At 43.0% G+C, this 21,216-nt stretch overlaps 1 protein-coding gene across 1 annotated transcript; it reads left to right on the top strand.

Moving 5' to 3' along the window:
• Nucleotides 1-19,020: 19,020 nt before the first annotated feature.
• Nucleotides 19,021-19,530, top strand: LOC123152856 (probable prefoldin subunit 2). Its single transcript, XM_044572262.1, has one exon. It carries the CDS (start codon nucleotides 19,021-19,023, stop codon nucleotides 19,528-19,530), a length of 510 nt encoding a protein of 169 aa, XP_044428197.1.
• The last annotated feature ends 1,686 nt before the right edge of the window (nucleotides 19,531-21,216 follow it).

The following is a 21,216-nucleotide window of genomic DNA, read 5'->3' as shown; positions in this document are numbered from 1 at the left end:
CGATGTGAGCCTGATGTATGGTGTTTGGGTGATTATGCTTAGAGCACATTAACTATATGTATGTGACAATCAGTACCATATGTTAATTGAAGTTGTGGTTGGCTAAACAAAATGCTAATGAACTGTTGTTCGGCAAAAGAAAACCCCATCTGATTGTTGGTTGGCAAAAGAAACCCCGTCTTGTAGTCGGTTGGGAAAGACTAATGCTAGGCCCAACAAAATGTTGGATGGGAAAGAATACCCTATCCAATAGTCAGTCGGGAAAGGCCCGTAGCTGCCCCAACAGACTGTTGGTCGGGAAAGGCCCATGGTAGGCCCAACAGGCTGTTGGTCGGGAAAGGTATTCCATACCCATCAAGCAGTCGGTCGGGAAAGCTATGTCGGTCGGGAAAGGGTTTTCCCGTCTGGACTTTCCCCAACAGACAATGTTGGTCGGCAATAGTTTTTCCCGACCGACTGTCTGTTGGAACAAGTTGTATACCCCACCAACCTGGCTGTTGGGGATGTAGTGTTGTGGTGTAGTGGTTGTCACCTCCATCTTCCATCTATCCATGACGCCGACCTTGCCAGGCCTCTCTGTTATCGACACCACCATGACGCCAGACAGTTTCCTCCTCCTACGCGAGTCCATCTTCGCGCATCAGATGCCTAATCTCCACTGCGCCATGCTGCCGAGATCGGCTGCCATCAATGCGTAAGCTGAAGCACCGCTCCACCAAAGAAACCTTCCACTGGTCCCTCGGCCTGTATACACCTCCAAGGATGACGCCCCCCAAGAGGGAAACGACAGCAGAGCGCCGCCGTCATATGATCTACTAATCTAGGGTTTCACCCGAAGGTAGCAGAGTGCGGCCTTGAACTTCTCCACGGCGATGCCTTTAAGAAGGGAACGACGCAGACAACGCCACCACCGCCGGCCTTGGCACCTAGCTGAGAGCAGGTTTTTCACCCGGATTTGTTCGAAGAGACTCCCTCAAGCATGTCGTGCACGGTCTGCCTCCATCTGTGTCGGGGCCTGGACGAAAGGATCCAGGCCGCCGCTGCCTGACCAGCCATGGCACCACCACAATACCTACAGCCGATGCCACCACCAGCCCGCGTGCTAAGCCGCAGCACCGCGCCATACCAGATCCGGCGCACAGTACGCCGTCCGAGCCCGAATCTCGCCCCACCACCCGCGCCAGCCGCGACCCGCGAGGACCCAGATCGGGCCCGCACGGGCGGCCAAGATCGCGTCCGCACGCCCGCGACGAATCTCCCATCGTGGAGACGCCGCGCCACGCGCCAGCGACCACCACTGCCATGATCGAGGACGCCGCCGTGAAGACGAGCTCTGGATAGTCACCAGCCGCCTGAGATCTCCCCATCAAAAGAGCAGCCGACGAGGGGCACGAGCCCCGCCGTTGCCGGCTCCATGCAGGCTTTGCCTGCCGGAGGCTACCGGTGACGGCGCGGGGGTGGATGGGATGGGTGGGGCGAGGAGAGGCGGGGGGGGGGGGGGGGGGGTGGGGTGGGTGGGTGGGGGGAGTTCGCCGCCCGTGTCGCCCCGGGGAGGGAGCGGCACGGGGGCAGATGGAATCGTGTCAGCACTCAACTTGATCATACATTATTTGGTGTACATTACAGGGTAAGACCAGATCTATCTGATAGCCAACTTGTTCATCATTTGATCTTATCTTGACTCACCCGGTTGACAAAACCCTGTAATGACTTGTTCAGACTTGGATCGGACTGTTTGGTGCTTGGCTGTTCCGTTCTTATCTTACTCTCAAGTTGGAATTAATAATTTCTGTAAGCATTGTTAGGCCTAGATCCATCTCGACCGATGGGTGAAAGGGTGACTTCACAAAGTGACGCAACATACAAGTTCAGTCTTTATTATGTCCCTGTGTAAGACTTTGAACGCTTAAAAGTCTAGTTTCGTCTTCTCTTTCCCAAGGACAGGTCTCTTAGATTCACTGTTTTTTAGGTGTTCAATTTACACCTTGGTGACCATTGCAATCTTAACAGCATAGAAAATTTGTGGAGGTGGGGCCTCCCAGCTGATTTTGCATTTCCTTCACTTCACAATGCTGATATTGTACCGGCCCAGTGAAAGGCACACCGTACCAAAGTTGCGATGGTACTTCTTCTCTTGCCAGTTCGTTTGGTTTGATGAGTTTTGCCATGGAGCATTCAGACAGTGAATGACACAATGAACATCAACTAAATTGCATCTTAAATTGAACCCATGGATTGCCTCTCTTTCATGGAAATTAATGACGTAAGTACACTGGCTTTAGCCTTATCATGTACTAGAAGGGTTGGGCGCGCTTTGTTGCATCCTTGGTGTTGATGAGATTCTGAAAAGAAATACTCATTTTGTTTTAAAATATAAGGTGTATTACTTTTTTTGAAAGGCCCAACCTCTTTAAGTTTGATCAAATTTATGAAGAAATATATCAACATTCGTAATATCAAATTGGTGTTATGAGATTCGTAATGAAATGAATTTTCATAATTTTTTGGCTTAATATTATGGGTGTCGGTATTTTTGGCTCTAAACTTGTCAAAGTTAAAAAAAAATGACTTTCCAAAGAACTAATACCCCTTGTATTTTGAAACAGGTGGAATATTAGTTTGGCGGGTGGGGGAGATGATGGAGTGTGTTGTATGTTTATTTATAATTCGGTTATTTGATGGGCCATTCATGATGTGATTCTATGTTATGCGCTAATCAACTCATATTTTTGTGGATAAATTTCTGCGTCGGTGGCTATATGTACTATATTGGTGCTATAGTATCATCGCATGGTGGCACTTCTTTTTTGTAGGTGGTAAGAGGGTGCACAGGGTTGATATGTTTTTCTAGCCGGTTGGTGTTGATTGATTTGAAAACTTGTTGGCCCGATCAAAATCATAAACCAAATTCAAAATTGAATATCTCAATTGAATAAAAGAGCTTCAAAATTAAGAAATATGGTGAATGAAAATAATTAAATGAGAGAGCTCCTTGAGAAATTATTGACCAGATGAAAATCAGGTGATCAAGTTTTGAATTAAAGACCTCAATTAATTGCGAGGACTTAAAAATTCAGAAGCATAATGTATAGTATAAAAAAATTGAATAAGAGCTTTGAGAAATTGTTGATCAAAATCGGGTGACCCAATTTCCGTCGGACACCACAATTAATTGTGAGGGCTTTTACTCCTAGGTAGCATAGTGATACAGTAGATTCTTGCCCAGATTTTTCAACACACTTGGGTGACTCGAGTCTCGACCACGACCAACACATGCCGGTCACCTCATCAATCCTCGCACCAGACGCATGCCAGGCCCATTGCTCGGGGCCATCACCCAACCTTTTTCCTTCTTCTTTTTTCACCCCCAAAATTTGTGTATAGTACATCGGTCCGTTAACCCGGTCAAGATCTAACGCTAACAGTAATGCCAAACTGGAGACTGCAGAGCGGCCCTAAAAAAATGGAAAGCAGAGACTGCGGCAGGGGCAAGCAGACGGGCCGCGGGCGAGGCTTAGGGTAGAAGAACCCCTCCTCCCGGCAGCACGGCGACAGGACCTCCCTGCCCGGCAGGCGGCGGCGGTCTCGTTGGTAGGACGTGGGCGACGATTTAAACTTACTACCAGTAGATCTGCGCCAGATTAAGCTCCCAATTTATTGCTCTCTGTATGTGTCCACGGCCTCGACCTTAGTTAAGCATTCGCAGCTTGAGCCAGCGTTAGCCAAGGGGAACTATTCTATTTTCTCGATTGATGTTGCTTCCACTCACATGGCGAAACGTGTCCAGTGGCTACCATGGGACCAAACCTGGTACTAACTAGTTTATCATCTACTGGAATCAAATACCATCGGTAAATTTGATAAAGCACACGGTTAGCCATGCCTGTGGCACAGGTTTTCATCAAGAGATAAAAGAAAATGACGCACATTTTAGTATTCATTAGTGACCACTGTACGTCCGTGAACAATGAACAAATTAAGTTCAGCATCTTGAGTTGCTTATTACTCTGTATCGTTTTCCCTATTACCCGTGCCTGCCAGCACCACCATCATGTTTAATTAATCCCATGGACCCCAATTTGTCAGTTAGTAACAATGATTCCAGTGGTGACAGATACTAGTATTCTACAAGGGCGGAGTTGGAGCAGTTGTTACCCGATGCACCACTTTAACAAGGGGTGATTTTTTTAAGCAACGATGTATTGAATAAAAGGTGTATTTCATTACTTCTAGCACACATTATTGAATATAATCGAAAGAGATTTGTAAACACAAAATGTAGCTATCAAAATGCTTATAATGATGATAAAACAAGGGGCAAAATTACTTGAAAAGGATGTCTTGCATTTCCAAATTCCAACATACATTGTCAGACAAGAAGGTTCGGTAACCTGGAAGATACGAATAGAATTAAACTTACTAGTAGAACATAATAAACTGCCCAAATAAAAGTACTTAGATGGCTAAAAATCTAAAAAATTATCTTTAACTTTTCTTTTACAGTTAACCATTGGATGCTACTGGATTAATCGAGAGGTAGAATATACTTGAAAAGTGAAGTTGCGAGCATAACTTGCTCCTCCTTCTATTTGATTCATATATACACCATTTAGTTGGAGGATATGGCTTTGCTTGGAGCAGAGAGCTAAACTCAAGATAAAAACTGAATAAGAGACATAGCATCATACAACTTCCTAAAAAAATCTGCCTTGCCGTGCAAGTATCCGCAGTTCTAACTCATCTAGGGCGGAGGAAGGATACATAGCACCAGTCCCTACTCATGAGGCGGCGCACCAGCGGGGTTCTCGGCTGTGGTGGTGTTTTTTGTTTTGTTTTCCGAGCAACTGCGGCGGTGTGTGAGTGCTGACTGCGGAGGCACATTCCTTTATGTACGAGGACTGGGTTGGAGCATGGAGGATATACGAAAATCACAACAAATTGCAACAAACTGAAAGTCTGCAAGTACGTACATTATCGTCCTAGATAAATCTAGTAATGTGTAGTGTGTTGTCATGAATTAATAAATATAAATATTTATTGAAGAACCTACTGCGAGCCTTTTTTTTAAGAGAACGTATATAAATCATGGATTTAACCAGGTGGATAAAGTCATTGTCACCATCCCAAAAGGTTAAACCACCGTTGCGTTTGGCATGGGTAGCAAGCTCGTGGGTTCCCAAGTTGCACTCACGATGAACCTTCTTATTTTGGGAGCCTTCAGACGCCCGGCTAGCAATCCTAGCTCACCTGACCGTAAACATCCCACTATCTCAATCACGTTGGTAGCTCTTTCATTTAAATTCATCAGCACGGTACCACAATCGTCTCAGCCACGACAGGCGCAGGTATATGGTGCGTATTTGGTTGAATCCCTGTAACAGTGCAGCCACTTCTGTTTCTTATGCCTCTGTGCAGTTTTCCAGACATCGCTCGCAAGATAAAAGAACCATGCATGGACGATAATCTCTTGCTATAGCCCCATTAGTTCCTTGTCCCGTTGCCGCCATATAAGAACCATCCACGTTCAGTTTAATCCAGTCGTCACTTGGAACAATGCATGCATGTTTCAGTTTCGCCGTTGAACTCTCAGGCAGAGGGTTTACCCTGACTATAGTGGCCTTCCCTTTTTATGAGAATCATTGGGCACTTGATTCATTAAACGACGCAGCTACTGTCGTCTGCCCTTGAACGATGTCACTCCTAATAGGCCATGCTCACCATATATATGAATCAAAATTGTAGAACGGGGAAGCCATAAACTACAATAGAATCAACCTTCAGACCCGTAAATTACTAAACATTACACTTAATATAGAAAAAATAAAGTATAAAGAGTAAATAAGAAAACAGAGTATTCTGTCTGGTTAGTTGTCTTCAACACATTGTCTCACTATAAGAATCCCACATTATACAGAGTGCCCCCATAAATTTCCTGGTCATCTCATGCTACCAAGATAAATAAAAACAATAAACTGAACTCATCTACTCCGGTTTCAGTCCATAGGTTTCATCTGGTTAGTTGTCTTCAATACATTGTCTCATTATAAGGATCCCACATTATACAAGAGTGCACCAATAAACATTCCTGGTCATCCCATGCTACCAAGATAAAAAAAACAATAAACTGAACTCATCTACTCCGGTTCCAGTCCATAGGTTTCTAGTATTCTCAAGATCTCTTCTAAGTACAAATTGTCATAACCGCGCCTCTAGTTTCAGTTAAACAAATGGTCCTCAAAAATTCTCAAACTGTAGGAGAACTCCATAAACACATTAGCACAAATAAGGGTTCATATCCAACCAGCTGATCAGAAGTCCATTTCAAAATAAAAAATCCAAGGTTGCAAACTGATGATGGTATGATTCTGAAAGAGAGAAAAAGATAAATCCATATCTACTTGCTCCAGTTTTAAAGTTGGAGCGCTATTATTGGCATCAGGTTTGCCTAGCTAGCATTCTGTAGCTTAAACAGAGATACGGTCATAAGCTGAAAAACATGGAACCCAAACTATAAAACTTAATCTGGTTCCCCTCCATACGTTTCAGTTCAGCCGGGTGGCTTTTCCCTTTTTTTAAGAAATGGAGGAGGACCCGGCCTTTGCATCTGGACGATGCATGCAGTCACTTTATTAATTATTCACAGAAGACCTTACAAAGTCATACAAAAGTAAGAGGGTGTTTGGATCACTAGAGACTAGAGACTAGAGACTAGTAGTGGTCACCTTTAGTCAGTAAACCTCCAAACACCCCTGACTAGTGGGTGACTAAAACTAGTTTAGTCCCTAGTCACCCTACCCCCAACTTTTACTGACTAGAGACTAGTAGTAGTCACCTTTAGTCAGTAAACCTCCAAACACCCCTGACTTTTACTGACTAAAGTCCCCCTCTCTCTCCTCTAATTGGTGTTGCACAAGGGACATTTAATACTGAGACATTTAATGCTGACTAGTAGTAGTCACCTTCCAAACAGGGCCTGACTAAAATTTTTTAGTCTGACTACTACTAGTCACATGACTAGAGAGTATCCAAACACCCTCTAAGACTAAAGCCACCGTCTAGGCAACATCTGTCGCTGCTCCTATCCAGTTTTGAATTGAAGACCTCAATTAGTTGCGAGGACTTAAAAATTAGGAAGCATAGTATATAGTATAAATTTTTTTGAATAAGAGCTTTGAGAAATTGTTGATCAAAATCGGGTGACCCAATTTCCGTCGGACACCACAATTAATTGTGAGGGCTTTTACTCCTAGGTAGCATAGTGATACAGTAGATTCTTGCCCAGATTTTTCAACACACTTGGGTGACTCAAGTCTCGACCACGACCAACACATGCCGGTCACCTCATCAATCCTCGCACCAGACGCATGCCAGGCCCATCGCTCGGGGCCATCACCCAACCTTTTTCCTTCTTCTTTTTTCACCCCCAAAATTTGTGTATAGTACATCGGTCCGTTAACCCGGTCAAACCATCCCAAACAGCTTTCATGCAAGGACGAAACATTTTGGATGGAGTTGCTGTCCTTCATGAAACGGTTCATGAGCTGCATCACAAAAATTTGAACGGAGTCATTCTTAAAATAGACTTCGAGAAAGCTTACGATAAAGTAAAGTGGCCCTTTCTGCTTCAAACATTACGAATGAAAGGGTTTTCCGATACTTGGTGTCGATGGGTTGAGAGCTTTGTGTCCGGAGGTAGTGTTGCCATTAAGGTAAATGATGACGTAGGCAACTATTTTCAGACAAAGAAGGGGCTCCGTCAGGGAGATCCTGCATCACCCATCTTGTTCAATATTCTGGCCGATATGCTAGCCACTCTCATCGAGAGAGCCAAGTTAGCAGGTCAAGTCACTGGGGTCATCCCTCATTTAGTACAAGGAGGCCTATCAATATTGCAGTATGCGGATGACACTATACTGTTTTTGGATCATGACTTAGAAAAGGCCAGAAACCTCAAACTGCTTTTATGTGCTTTCGAGGATTTATCTGGCCTAAAGATTAATTTTCATAAGAGTGAACTGTTCTGCTTCGGCGAGGCCGCAGAAGCATCACAAGATTATGCTGAAATCTTTGGTTGTCAACTCGGACAATTTCCGATTCGATATCTGGGTATCCCTATCCATTATCGGCGATTGACTATAGCTGAATGGAAACATGTTGAAGAGAGATTGGAGAAACGTCTGGCTAGTTGGAAGGCCAAACTTCTGTCCTATGGGGGGCAACTAATCTTGATTAATTCCGTCCTTACCAATATGGTTCTCTACATGTTATCATTTTTTCATCTCCCAAAAGGTGTGCTACACTGTCTTGATTACTTTAGATCAAGATTTTTTTGGCAAAGTGATAGTGAAACCAAGAAATACCGTTTGGCTAGGTGGAATGTCTTATGTCGACCAAAAAGCCAAGGGGGACTTGGTATCCAGGATCTAGAGTTCAAAAATATTGCATTACTCAGCAAATGGGTTTATAAACTACTCACTGAGGATGGAGTTTGGCAGGAAATCATTCGTAATAAATACGTGGGTTCCAAAGCAATCTCCCAAGTCTACTGGAAACCGGGTGACTCACACTTTTGGAGCGGGGTGATGAAAGCTAAAGATTTCTTTTTCCAATTCGGAACGTTCTCGGTCAGGGACGGCTCCCAAATTCGATTCTGGGAAGACACATGGTTGGGGAACATTCCTTTAAACGTGCAATACCCAAGCTTATATCGGATAGTTAGACACAAGTTTGTCACGATTAAGCAAGTGTTGGGTCAAGAAAACCCAGATATTTCTTTTCGTAGAACGCCCGTTGGACCTCGTTTGGCAGCATGGCAGGATTTGCTAACCCGTTTGGGAGCAATTCAGCTGTCTGAGGAACCAGACATCTTTCGTTGGAAATTGCATCAAAGTGGAAAGTTTTCGGTAAAATCCATGTATGATGCATTGGTACATAACGAGGTTCCAATTGATAATCGAAAACTGTGGAAGCTTAAGATCCCTCTGAGAGTGAAAATTTTCCTATGGTTCTTTAATAAGGGGGTTATCTTAACTAAGGACAATTTGGCACGACGAAATTGGCAAGGTTGCAAAAAATGTGTTTTCTGTCATCATGATGAGTCGATTAAACACTTATTTTTTGAATGCAAGTTCGCACGATCTGTTTGGGCCATTGTACAAATAGCTTCCAATTTATATCCCCACGTAGTGCACGTAATATATTCGGCAATTGGTTGAGGGGTATAGATAAACAGTTTTCTGCTCACATTCTTGTGGGGGCGGCTGCCTTATGTTGGGCATTCTGGCTCACCAGGAATGATATTGTTTTTAACCATGCATCTGTTCCTTCTCCTTTGCAGGTTATCCATATATGCTCGCGATGGCTCCGTACATGGTCTATCCTGCAGAAGCCGGAGGACAGAGACCTTTTTTTGATGGCGTCTACCAGGCTGGAGCATTCTGCCCGGGAAATTTTCTACCCCCATGGTTGGCGGTGTGATCTTCGGATTGATTCAGTACCTTTATAGGCTGGACTTTTTATTTTTATCTTTTATTATGGTTCTTCGCCAGACTATCTAGACATTTACTTCTGCGAACTTTGGCTGTGTGCATCTAGTTATGCAGAGGCCGGGTGATTTTTTGATGCGATTGTATCAACTCGATATTTCAATTCAATGAAAAGCCCTTTATCGAAAAACCCGGTCAAGATCTAACGCTAACAGTAATGCCAAACTGGAGACTGCAGAGCGGCCCTAAAAAAATGGAAAGCAGAGACTGCGGCAGGGGCAAGCAGACGGGCCGCGGGCGAGGCTTAGGGTAGAAGAACCCCTCCTCCCGGCAGCACGGCGACAGGACCTCCCTGCCCGGCAGGCGGCGGCGGTCTCGTTGGTAGGACGTGGGCGACGATTTAAACTTACTACCAGTAGATCTGCGCCAGATTAAGCTCCCAATTTATTGCTCTCTGTATGTGTCCACGGCCTCGACCTTAGTTAAGCATTCGCAGCTTGAGCCAGCGTTAGCCAAGGGGAACTATTCTATTTTCTCGATTGATGTTGCTTCCACTCACATGGCGAAACGTGTCCAGTGGCTACCATGGGACCAAACCTGGTACTAACTAGTTTATCATCTACTGGAATCAAATACCATCGGTAAATTTGATAAAGCACACGGTTAGCCATGCCTGTGGCACAGGTTTTCATCAAGAGATAAAAGAAAATGACGCACATTTTAGTATTCATTAGTGACCACTGTACGTCCGTGAACAATGAACAAATTAAGTTCAGCATCTTGAGTTGCTTATTACTCTGTATCGTTTTCCCTATTACCCGTGCCTGCCAGCACCACCATCATGTTTAATTAATCCCATGGACCCCAATTTGTCAGTTAGTAACAATGATTCCAGTGGTGACAGATACTAGTATTCTACAAGGGCGGAGTTGGAGCAGTTGTTACCCGATGCACCACTTTAACAAGGGGTGATTTTTTTAAGCAACGATGTATTGAATAAAAGGTGTATTTCATTACTTCTAGCACACATTATTGAATATAATCGAAAGAGATTTGTAAACACAAAATGTAGCTATCAAAATGCTTATAATGATGATAAAACAAGGGGCAAAATTACTTGAAAAGGATGTCTTGCATTTCCAAATTCCAACATACATTGTCAGACAAGAAGGTTCGGTAACCTGGAAGATACGAATAGAATTAAACTTACTAGTAGAACATAATAAACTGCCCAAATAAAAGTACTTAGATGGCTAAAAATCTAAAAAATTATCTTTAACTTTTCTTTTACAGTTAACCATTGGATGCTACTGGATTAATCGAGAGGTAGAATATACTTGAAAAGTGAAGTTGCGAGCATAACTTGCTCCTCCTTCTATTTGATTCATATATACACCATTTAGTTGGAGGATATGGCTTTGCTTGGAGCAGAGAGCTAAACTCAAGATAAAAACTGAATAAGAGACATAGCATCATACAACTTCCTAAAAAAATCTGCCTTGCCGTGCAAGTATCCGCAGTTCTAACTCATCTAGGGCGGAGGAAGGATACATAGCACCAGTCCCTACTCATGAGGCGGCGCACCAGCGGGGTTCTCGGCTGTGGTGGTGTTTTTTGTTTTGTTTTCCGAGCAACTGCGGCGGTGTGTGAGTGCTGACTGCGGAGGCACATTCCTTTATGTACGAGGACTGGGTTGGAGCATGGAGGATATACGAAAATCACAACAAATTGCAACAAACTGAAAGTCTGCAAGTACGTACATTATCGTCCTAGATAAATCTAGTAATGTGTAGTGTGTTGTCATGAATTAATAAATATAAATATTTATTGAAGAACCTACTGCGAGCCTTTTTTTAAGAGAACGTATATAAATCATGGATTTAACCAGGTGGATAAAGTCATTGTCACCATCCCAAAAGGTTAAACCACCGTTGCGTTTGGCATGGGTAGCAAGCTCGTGGGTTCCCAAGTTGCACTCACGATGAACCTTCTTATTTTGGGAGCCTTCAGACGCCCGGCTAGCAATCCTAGCTCACCTGACCGTAAACATCCCACTATCTCAATCACGTTGGTAGCTCTTTCATTTAAATTCATCAGCACGGTACCACAATCGTCTCAGCCACGACAGGCGCAGGTATATGGTGCGTATTTGGTTGAATCCCTGTAACAGTGCAGCCACTTCTGTTTCTTATGCCTCTGTGCAGTTTTCCAGACATCGCTCGCAAGATAAAAGAACCATGCATGGACGATAATCTCTTGCTATAGCCCCATTAGTTCCTTGTCCCGTTGCCGCCATATAAGAACCATCCACGTTCAGTTTAATCCAGTCGTCACTTGGAACAATGCATGCATGTTTCAGTTTCGCCGTTGAACTCTCAGGCAGAGGGTTTACCCTGACTATAGTGGCCTTCCCTTTTTATGAGAATCATTGGGCACTTGATTCATTAAACGACGCAGCTACTGTCGTCTGCCCTTGAACGATGTCACTCCTAATAGGCCATGCTCACCATATATATGAATCAAAATTGTAGAACGGGGAAGCCATAAACTACAATAGAATCAACCTTCAGACCCGTAAATTACTAAACATTACACTTAATATAGAAAAATAAAGTATAAAGAGTAAATAAGAAAACAGAGTATTCTGTCTGGTTAGTTGTCTTCAACACATTGTCTCACTATAAGAATCCCACATTATACAGAGTGCCCCCATAAATTTCCTGGTCATCTCATGCTACCAAGATAAATAAAAACAATAAACTGAACTCATCTACTCCGGTTTCAGTCCATAGGTTTCATCTGGTTAGTTGTCTTCAATACATTGTCTCATTATAAGGATCCCACATTATACAAGAGTGCACCAATAAACATTCCTGGTCATCCCATGCTACCAAGATAAAAAAAACAATAAACTGAACTCATCTACTCCGGTTCCAGTCCATAGGTTTCTAGTATTCTCAAGATCTCTTCTAAGTACAAATTGTCATAACCGCGCCTCTAGTTTCAGTTAAACAAATGGTCCTAAAAAATTCTCAAACTGTAGGAGAACTCCATAAACACATTAGCACAAATAAGGGTTCATATCCAACCAGCTGATCAGAAGTCCATTTCAAAATAAAAAATCCAAGGTTGCAAACTGATGATGGTATGATTCTGAAAGAGAGAAAAAGATAAATCCATATCTACTTGCTCCAGTTTTAAAGTTGGAGCGCTATTATTGGCATCAGGTTTGCCTAGCTAGCATTCTGTAGCTTAAACAGAGATACGGTCATAAGCTGAAAAACATGGAACCCAAACTATAAAACTTAATCTGGTTCCCCTCCATACGTTTCAGTTCAGCCGGGTGGCTTTTCCCTTTTTTTAAGAAATGGAGGAGGACCCGGCCTTTGCATCTGGACGATGCATGCAGTCACTTTATTAATTATTCACAGAAGACCTTACAAAGTCATACAAAAGTAAGAGGGTGTTTGGATCACTAGAGACTAGAGACTAGAGACTAGTAGTGGTCACCTTTAGTCAGTAAACCTCCAAACACCCCTGACTAGTGGGTGACTAAAACTAGTTTAGTCCCTAGTCACCCTACCCCCAACTTTTACTGACTAGAGACTAGTAGTAGTCACCTTTAGTCAGTAAACCTCCAAACACCCCTGACTTTTACTGACTAAAGTCCCCCTCTCTCTCCTCTAATTGGTGTTGCACAAGGGACATTTAATACTGAGACATTTAATGCTGACTAGTAGTAGTCACCTTCCAAACAGGGCCTGACTAAAATTTTTTAGTCTGACTACTACTAGTCACATGACTAGAGAGTATCCAAACACCCTCTAAGACTAAAGCCACCGTCTAGGCAACATCTGTCGCTGCTCCTATCCAGTTTTGAATTGAAGACCTCAATTAGTTGCGAGGACTTAAAAATTAGGAAGCATAGTATATAGTATAAATTTTTTTGAATAAGAGCTTTGAGAAATTGTTGATCAAAATCGGGTGACCCAATTTCCGTCGGACACCACAATTAATTGTGAGGGCTTTTACTCCTAGGTAGCATAGTGATACAGTAGATTCTTGCCCAGATTTTTCAACACACTTGGGTGACTCAAGTCTCGACCACGACCAACACATGCCGGTCACCTCATCAATCCTCGCACCAGACGCATGCCAGGCCCATCGCTCGGGGCCATCACCCAACCTTTTTCCTTCTTCTTTTTTCACCCCCAAAATTTGTGTATAGTACATCGGTCCGTTAACCCGGTCAAGATCTAACGCTAACAGTAATGCCAAACTGGAGACTGCAGAAAAAAAAAAAAAAAATGGAAAGCAGAGACTGCGGCAGGGGCAAGCAGACGGGCCGCGGGCGAGGCTTAGGGTAGAAGAACCCCTCCTCCCGGCAGCACGGCGACAGGACCTCCCTGCCCGGCAGGCGGCGGCGGTCTCGTTGGTAGGACGTGGGCGACGATTTAAACTTACTACCAGTAGATCTGCGCCAGATTAAGCTCCCAATTTATTGCTCTCTGTATGTGTCCACGGCCTCGACCTTAGTTAAGCATTCGCAGCTTGAGCCAGCGTTAGCCAAGGGGAACTATTCTATTTTCTCGATTGATGTTGCTTCCACTCACATGGCGAAACGTGTCCAGTGGCTACCATGGGACCAAACCTGGTACTAACTAGTTTATCATCTACTGGAATCAAATACCATCGGTAAATTTGATAAAGCACACGGTTAGCCATGCCTGTGGCACAGGTTTTCATCAAGAGATAAAAGAAAATGACGCACATTTTAGTATTCATTAGTGACCACTGTACGTCCGTGAACAATGAACAAATTAAGTTCAGCATCTTGAGTTGCTTATTACTCTGTATCGTTTTCCCTATTACCCGTGCCTGCCAGCACCACCATCATGTTTAATTAATCCCATGGACCCCAATTTGTCAGTTAGTAACAATGATTCCAGTGGTGACAGATACTAGTATTCTACAAGGGCGGAGTTGGAGCAGTTGTTACCCGATGCACCACTTTAACAAGGGGTGATTTTTTTAAGCAACGATGTATTGAATAAAAGGTGTATTTCATTACTTCTAGCACACATTATTGAATATAATCGAAAGAGATTTGTAAACACAAAATGTAGCTATCAAAATGCTTATAATGATGATAAAACAAGGGGCAAAATTACTTGAAAAGGATGTCTTGCATTTCCAAATTCCAACATACATTGTCAGACAAGAAGGTTCGGTAACCTGGAAGATACGAATAGAATTAAACTTACTAGTAGAACATAATAAACTGCCCAAATAAAAGTACTTAGATGGCTAAAAATCTAAAAAATTATCTTTAACTTTTCTTTTACAGTTAACCATTGGATGCTACTGGATTAATCGAGAGGTAGAATATACTTGAAAAGTGAAGTTGCGAGCATAACTTGCTCCTCCTTCTATTTGATTCATATATACACCATTTAGTTGGAGGATATGGCTTTGCTTGGAGCAGAGAGCTAAACTCAAGATAAAAACTGAATAAGAGACATAGCATCATACAACTTCCTAAAAAAATCTGCCTTGCCGTGCAAGTATCCGCAGTTCTAACTCATCTAGGGCGGAGGAAGGATACATAGCACCAGTCCCTACTCATGAGGCGGCGCACCAGCGGGGTTCTCGGCTGTGGTGGTGTTTTTTGTTTTGTTTTCCGAGCAACTGCGGCGGTGTGTGAGTGCTGACTGCGGAGGCACATTCCTTTATGTACGAGGACTGGGTTGGAGCATGGAGGATATACGAAAATCACAACAAATTGCAACAAACTGAAAGTCTGCAAGTACGTACATTATCGTCCTAGATAAATCTAGTAATGTGTAGTGTGTTGTCATGAATTAATAAATATAAATATTTATTGAAGAACCTACTGCGAGCCTTTTTTTTAAGAGAACGTATATAAATCATGGATTTAACCAGGTGGATAAAGTCATTGTCACCATCCCAAAAGGTTAAACCACCGTTGCGTTTGGCATGGGTAGCAAGCTCGTGGGTTCCCAAGTTGCACTCACGATGAACCTTCTTATTTTGGGAGCCTTCAGACGCCCGGCTAGCAATCCTAGCTCACCTGACCGTAAACATCCCACTATCTCAATCACGTTGGTAGCTCTTTCATTTAAATTCATCAGCACGGTACCACAATCGTCTCAGCCACGACAGGCGCAGGTATATGGTGCGTATTTGGTTGAATCCCTGTAACAGTGCAGCCACTTCTGTTTCTTATGCCTCTGTGCAGTTTTCCAGACATCGCTCGCAAGATAAAAGAACCATGCATGGACGATAATCTCTTGCTATAGCCCCATTAGTTCCTTGTCCCGTTGCCGCCATATAAGAACCATCCACGTTCAGTTTAATCCAGTCGTCACTTGGAACAATGCATGCATGTTTCAGTTTCGCCGTTGAACTCTCAGGCAGAGGGTTTACCCTGACTATAGTGGCCTTCCCTTTTTATGAGAATCATTGGGCACTTGATTCATTAAACGACGCAGCTACTGTCGTCTGCCCTTGAACGATGTCACTCCTAATAGGCCATGCTCACCATATATATGAATCAAAATTGTAGAACGGGGAAGCCATAAACTACAATAGAATCAACCTTCAGACCCGTAAATTACTAAACATTACACTTAATATAGAAAAAATAAAGTATAAAGAGTAAATAAGAAAACAGAGTATTCTGTCTGGTTAGTTGTCTTCAACACATTGTCTCACTATAAGAATCCCACATTATACAGAGTGCCCCCATAAATTTCCTGGTCATCTCATGCTACCAAGATAAATAAAAACAATAAACTGAACTCATCTACTCCGGTTTCAGTCCATAGGTTTCATCTGGTTAGTTGTCTTCAATACATTGTCTCATTATAAGGATCCCACATTATACAAGAGTGCACCAATAAACATTCCTGGTCATCCCATGCTACCAAGATAAAAAAAACAATAAACTGAACTCATCTACTCCGGTTCCAGTCCATAGGTTTCTAGTATTCTCAAGATCTCTTCTAAGTACAAATTGTCATAACCGCGCCTCTAGTTTCAGTTAAACAAATGGTCCTAAAAAATTCTCAAACTGTAGGAGAACTCCATAAACACATTAGCACAAATAAGGGTTCATATCCAACCAGCTGATCAGAAGTCCATTTCAAAATAAAAAATCCAAGGTTGCAAACTGATGATGGTATGATTCTGAAAGAGAGAAAAAGATAAATCCATATCTACTTGCTCCAGTTTTAAAGTTGGAGCGCTATTATTGGCATCAGGTTTGCCTAGCTAGCATTCTGTAGCTTAAACAGAGATACGGTCATAAGCTGAAAAACATGGAACCCAAACTATAAAACTTAATCTGGTTCCCCTCCATACGTTTCAGTTCAGCCGGGTGGCTTTTCCCTTTTTTTAAGAAATGGAGGAGGACCCGGCCTTTGCATCTGGACGATGCATGCAGTCACTTTATTAATTATTCACAGAAGACCTTACAAAGTCATACAAAAGTAAGAGGGTGTTTGGATCACTAGAGACTAGAGACTAGAGACTAGTAGTGGTCACCTTTAGTCAGTAAACCTCCAAACACCCCTGACTAGTGGGTGACTAAAACTAGTTTAGTCCCTAGTCACCCTACCCCCAACTTTTACTGACTAGAGACTAGTAGTAGTCACCTTTAGTCAGTAAACCTCCAAACACCCCTGACTTTTACTGACTAAAGTCCCCCTCTCTCTCCTCTAATTGGTGTTGCACAAGGGACATTTAATACTGAGACATTTAATGCTGACTAGTAGTAGTCACCTTCCAAACAGGGCCTGACTAAAATTTTTTAGTCTGACTACTACTAGTCACATGACTAGAGAGTATCCAAACACCCTCTAAGACTAAAGCCACCGTCTAGGCAACATCTGTCGCTGCTCCTATCCAGTTTTGAATTGAAGACCTCAATTAGTTGCGAGGACTTAAAAATTAGGAAGCATAGTATATAGTATAAATTTTTTTGAATAAGAGCTTTGAGAAATTGTTGATCAAAATCAGGTGATCCAATTTCAGTCGGACACCACAATTAATTGTGAGGGCTTTTACTTCTAAGTAGCGTAGTGATACAGTAGATTCTTGCCCAGATTTTTCAACACACTTGGGTGACTCAAGTCTCGACCACGACCAACGCATGCCGGTCACCTCATCAATCCTCGCACCAGACGCATGCCTGGCCCATCGCTTGGGGCCATCACCCAACCTTTTTTCTTTTTCTTTTTTCACCCCCGAAATTTGTGTATAGTACATCGGTCCGTTAACCTGGTCAAGATCTAACTCTAACAGTAACGCCAAACTGGAGACTGCAGAGCGGCCCTAAAAAAAATGGAGAGCAGAGACTGCGGCAGGGGCAAGCAGACGGCTTCGCCGCGGGCGAGGCTTAAGGTAGAAGAACCCCTCCTCCCGGTGGCGCGGCGACAGGACCTCCCTGCCCGGCGGGCGGCGGCGACGGCGAGGTAAGCTAGGGAGCCATTGTATATATCCATGCCCCTTTGTCTCGTTCGTAGGACGTGGGCGACGATTTAAACTTACTACCAGTAGATCTGTGCCAGATTAAGCTCCCAATTTATTACTCTCTGTATGTATCCACGGCCTCGACCTTAGTTAAGCTGCATTGCCATCTCGAGCCAGTGTTAGCCAAGGGGAATTATTCTATTTACTCGATTGATGGTGCTTCCACTGACATGACGAAACGTGTCCAGTGTCCACCATGGGACCAAACTGGATGCTAACTAGTTTATCTACTGGAATCAAATACCAATTCTAAATTCCATAAAGCACACGGTTAACCATGCCTGTGGCACAGCTCTTCATCAAGAGACAAAAAAATGATGCACATTTTTGTATCGTTTTCCCTATTAACCGTGTCTGCCACCACCGCTATCATTTTTAATTATTCTCATGGACCTTCTTTGAATCCATGTTTGCCAGAGGTTTTACCACTCCAGATGTATTGCTGCCCTTGATTGCATGTTATCTCTCTTTAAATTGCCCGTCATGCAAGATACATAGGCGAACAATGCTTATGCCATAATAGTCATGTATGGCTGGGTGTTTTGCTTTTGTTCCAGATAATCATGTGAGCTCCAAGGAAGTCGCAGTGGACTTGCTTAGCTCAAACATTTTTTGCTATATTGGTTGGCTGATTAGTGGTGGGCCTCTATAGCTCAAGCAGGATCCGTGGGGCCCATAAACTCAAAATATTAGTGAACTATCTTTTACATTGGTTCCGGAAACAGTTATATGCCAGAGCGTACTTGTTTGTGTAGGCCAAGTCAAAGTTTTCATCATGTTACAGTTAACAACATATATTGGATGGATCACTCTCTGCGGTGTATCTAATACTAAAACATGATTTAATACATTCGTATTTAGGCAAATCTAAAACAAGAATTTTGGGACGGAGGGAGTACTTTTTACCTAGTTTTGATTCTAAAAGGAATGTTCATTTTCTCCCGCAGGTTTTTTTGTTTGTTGTTAGTGCATCACAGGGAAAATGGTAAGCAGGGCAGGGGGCGAACCCACAAACGAGCAAGTGGTTGCAAACACTTATGCAAACATGGGCACTGAAATGAACCAGCTCTACACCAAGATCACGGAGCTGGAAATGGAAGTCAGTGAGCACTCTCTTGTGCTTGGCGCCATAGAGCCCCTGGACCCCATGAGGCGGTGCTACAGAATGATTGGTGGAGTCTTGGTTGAAAGGACCATCAAGGAAGTGCTGCCCGCGGTGCACCGGAACAAGGAGGGCCTTGAAGAGGTGGTGGCTCGCATGAAGGAGGCTCTGGAGACGAAGAAGAAAGAGATGACCGAGTTTGAGCTCAAGTACAAGATCAGGAACCGGAAGGGGGGCGAAAGCGGTGCCGAGGAAGGCAGCATGAAGGAAGCCTCTGCTCAGCGTGTTCTTGTTGGCCCTGCAGGCCAGTACAGCAGAACGACGGGACAAAAAGGAGACTTTTGCATAGTTGTTTATCAAAGGCAGATTGCTATGTACCAACCTGACTGACTGTTTCCGAGCGCGGTATTTTGTCATGCTGCACTTATGATGGTAGTCTCGAATCCTCATGTGTAAAACTAGAGATTATGCTATATGCTGGTAACTGCAGATTTTGCGCAGGTTGTGGCATGACTCGCACAGCTTTGGTCGTGTTTGTGGTTTTGTGCTTGAGAAATTTTTCATGTGTTGATGACATGTTTTGTTTAAGATAAATTTCATAGAAATTTTACCGCAATGAAATGTTAGGCAATATCAAATGTTTCGATCTGTTGTTTAAATAAATAAATGACAAGATCGATGATTTTTTCTAGATCAGAGTTGAACAGGACCTGATAAGACTTTCCATGTAATAAGCCGTATACCGCCAAGTGGAGGAGGATAGGCTAGCAATTGGAATGATGCAGATAAAGGTGAAGCCAAGTCATCTGAGCAGCAACAAGAGGTACTTGCATTGCTTGTTACCTTGGGAGTAGCCAGCAAGGACAACTGAAACTGCTCATGAAACGTGCAGAAGATCCTCTGCTTTCTCAACACAGAACCAAAAGAGTCCACAGATGAACTAACAGAGGCCACCGATAAACCAACAGAGATCAGTGGTAAACCTGACAAACCGTGCAAGGATAAACCTATTGATGATCTCTTCAATTGACGAGGACCTGAAACTACTGGGGAACAGGAAAAAAGTATGTTTGCTTTCTGAATTTAGTTACAGTTTAAAAATATGTGGTACAAGGTTCTCGTTTCTGTTAGAAAATACTAATCCATATAACAATCTATGCAACTGATTAGATTTAGCCACATGTGGTAAAAAAGAAATTCTTGGTGCGTCCTTAAGTAAATAAATATATTTATTTTTAAGATCAAAGCATGGAATGTATATTCGTAGCTCCTAATTAGCTGTTTTGCTGGATCCTACGTACATTTCTTGACACTGTTTTTTCCTGAACCACAACCACACGGAAGAAGGTTGAATTAGTTCAGACTTAGGGATGCTCATAACGTCCTGCCTTCCTCCACATCCTTTGCCCATATCAGTATTTCAGCCTCTTCATAACTAGTTTCAGAGGTTAACCCTAGCTTAACTATTTGTTCAATGGTACTTGATTATCTTGGTTAGTGGTTACCACATTTCTCAGTTAGGTGAAAAGTCTTGTGAGGATTCAGCTAATATGCATTTTAGGCACTATTTTTAATTAACGTGGCGCTGAGGCTGTCGATTCAAAATCAGAATCTTCCATACTGCATGACCGTTTCTTCTAGAAACAACTCCCTAATATAAGAAAATGATAAAACAGTGCTAGACCCATATATTTTTCTCCTTTGCCTCACTCTTGTTTATGTACTCCCCTGTCCCAAATTTCTTGTCTTAAATTTGTCTAGATACGGATGTATCTAATACTAAAATGTGACTTGATACATCCGTATCTAGACAAATCTAAGACAAGAATTTTGGGACGGAGGGAGTACAACTTATTTGATGAAAACCATCGTACTTCAAACAAAGGCATTTTGTAAGCGTTGATCCGGTTGCAACGGTGGCATCCTCATTCAAATGCAGAAAGGAGATGGAGACCCTGGTTCATTTGAGATTGTACATATCATGATGTCTTTGGCTGCTTCAACTCGCAAACATATGTTCAGGTTCACAATTGATGTTATTGCAATCTATCATTCCTTGTTCCCAGTAAGTCTCGT

Source organism: Triticum aestivum, chromosome 7A, assembly GCF_018294505.1.
Source record: "Triticum aestivum cultivar Chinese Spring chromosome 7A, IWGSC CS RefSeq v2.1, whole genome shotgun sequence".
NCBI lineage: Eukaryota > Viridiplantae > Streptophyta > Magnoliopsida > Poales > Poaceae > Triticum > Triticum aestivum.
Note: the sequence above shows the minus strand (reverse complement) of the source record. Positions and strands in the feature narration are given on the sequence as shown.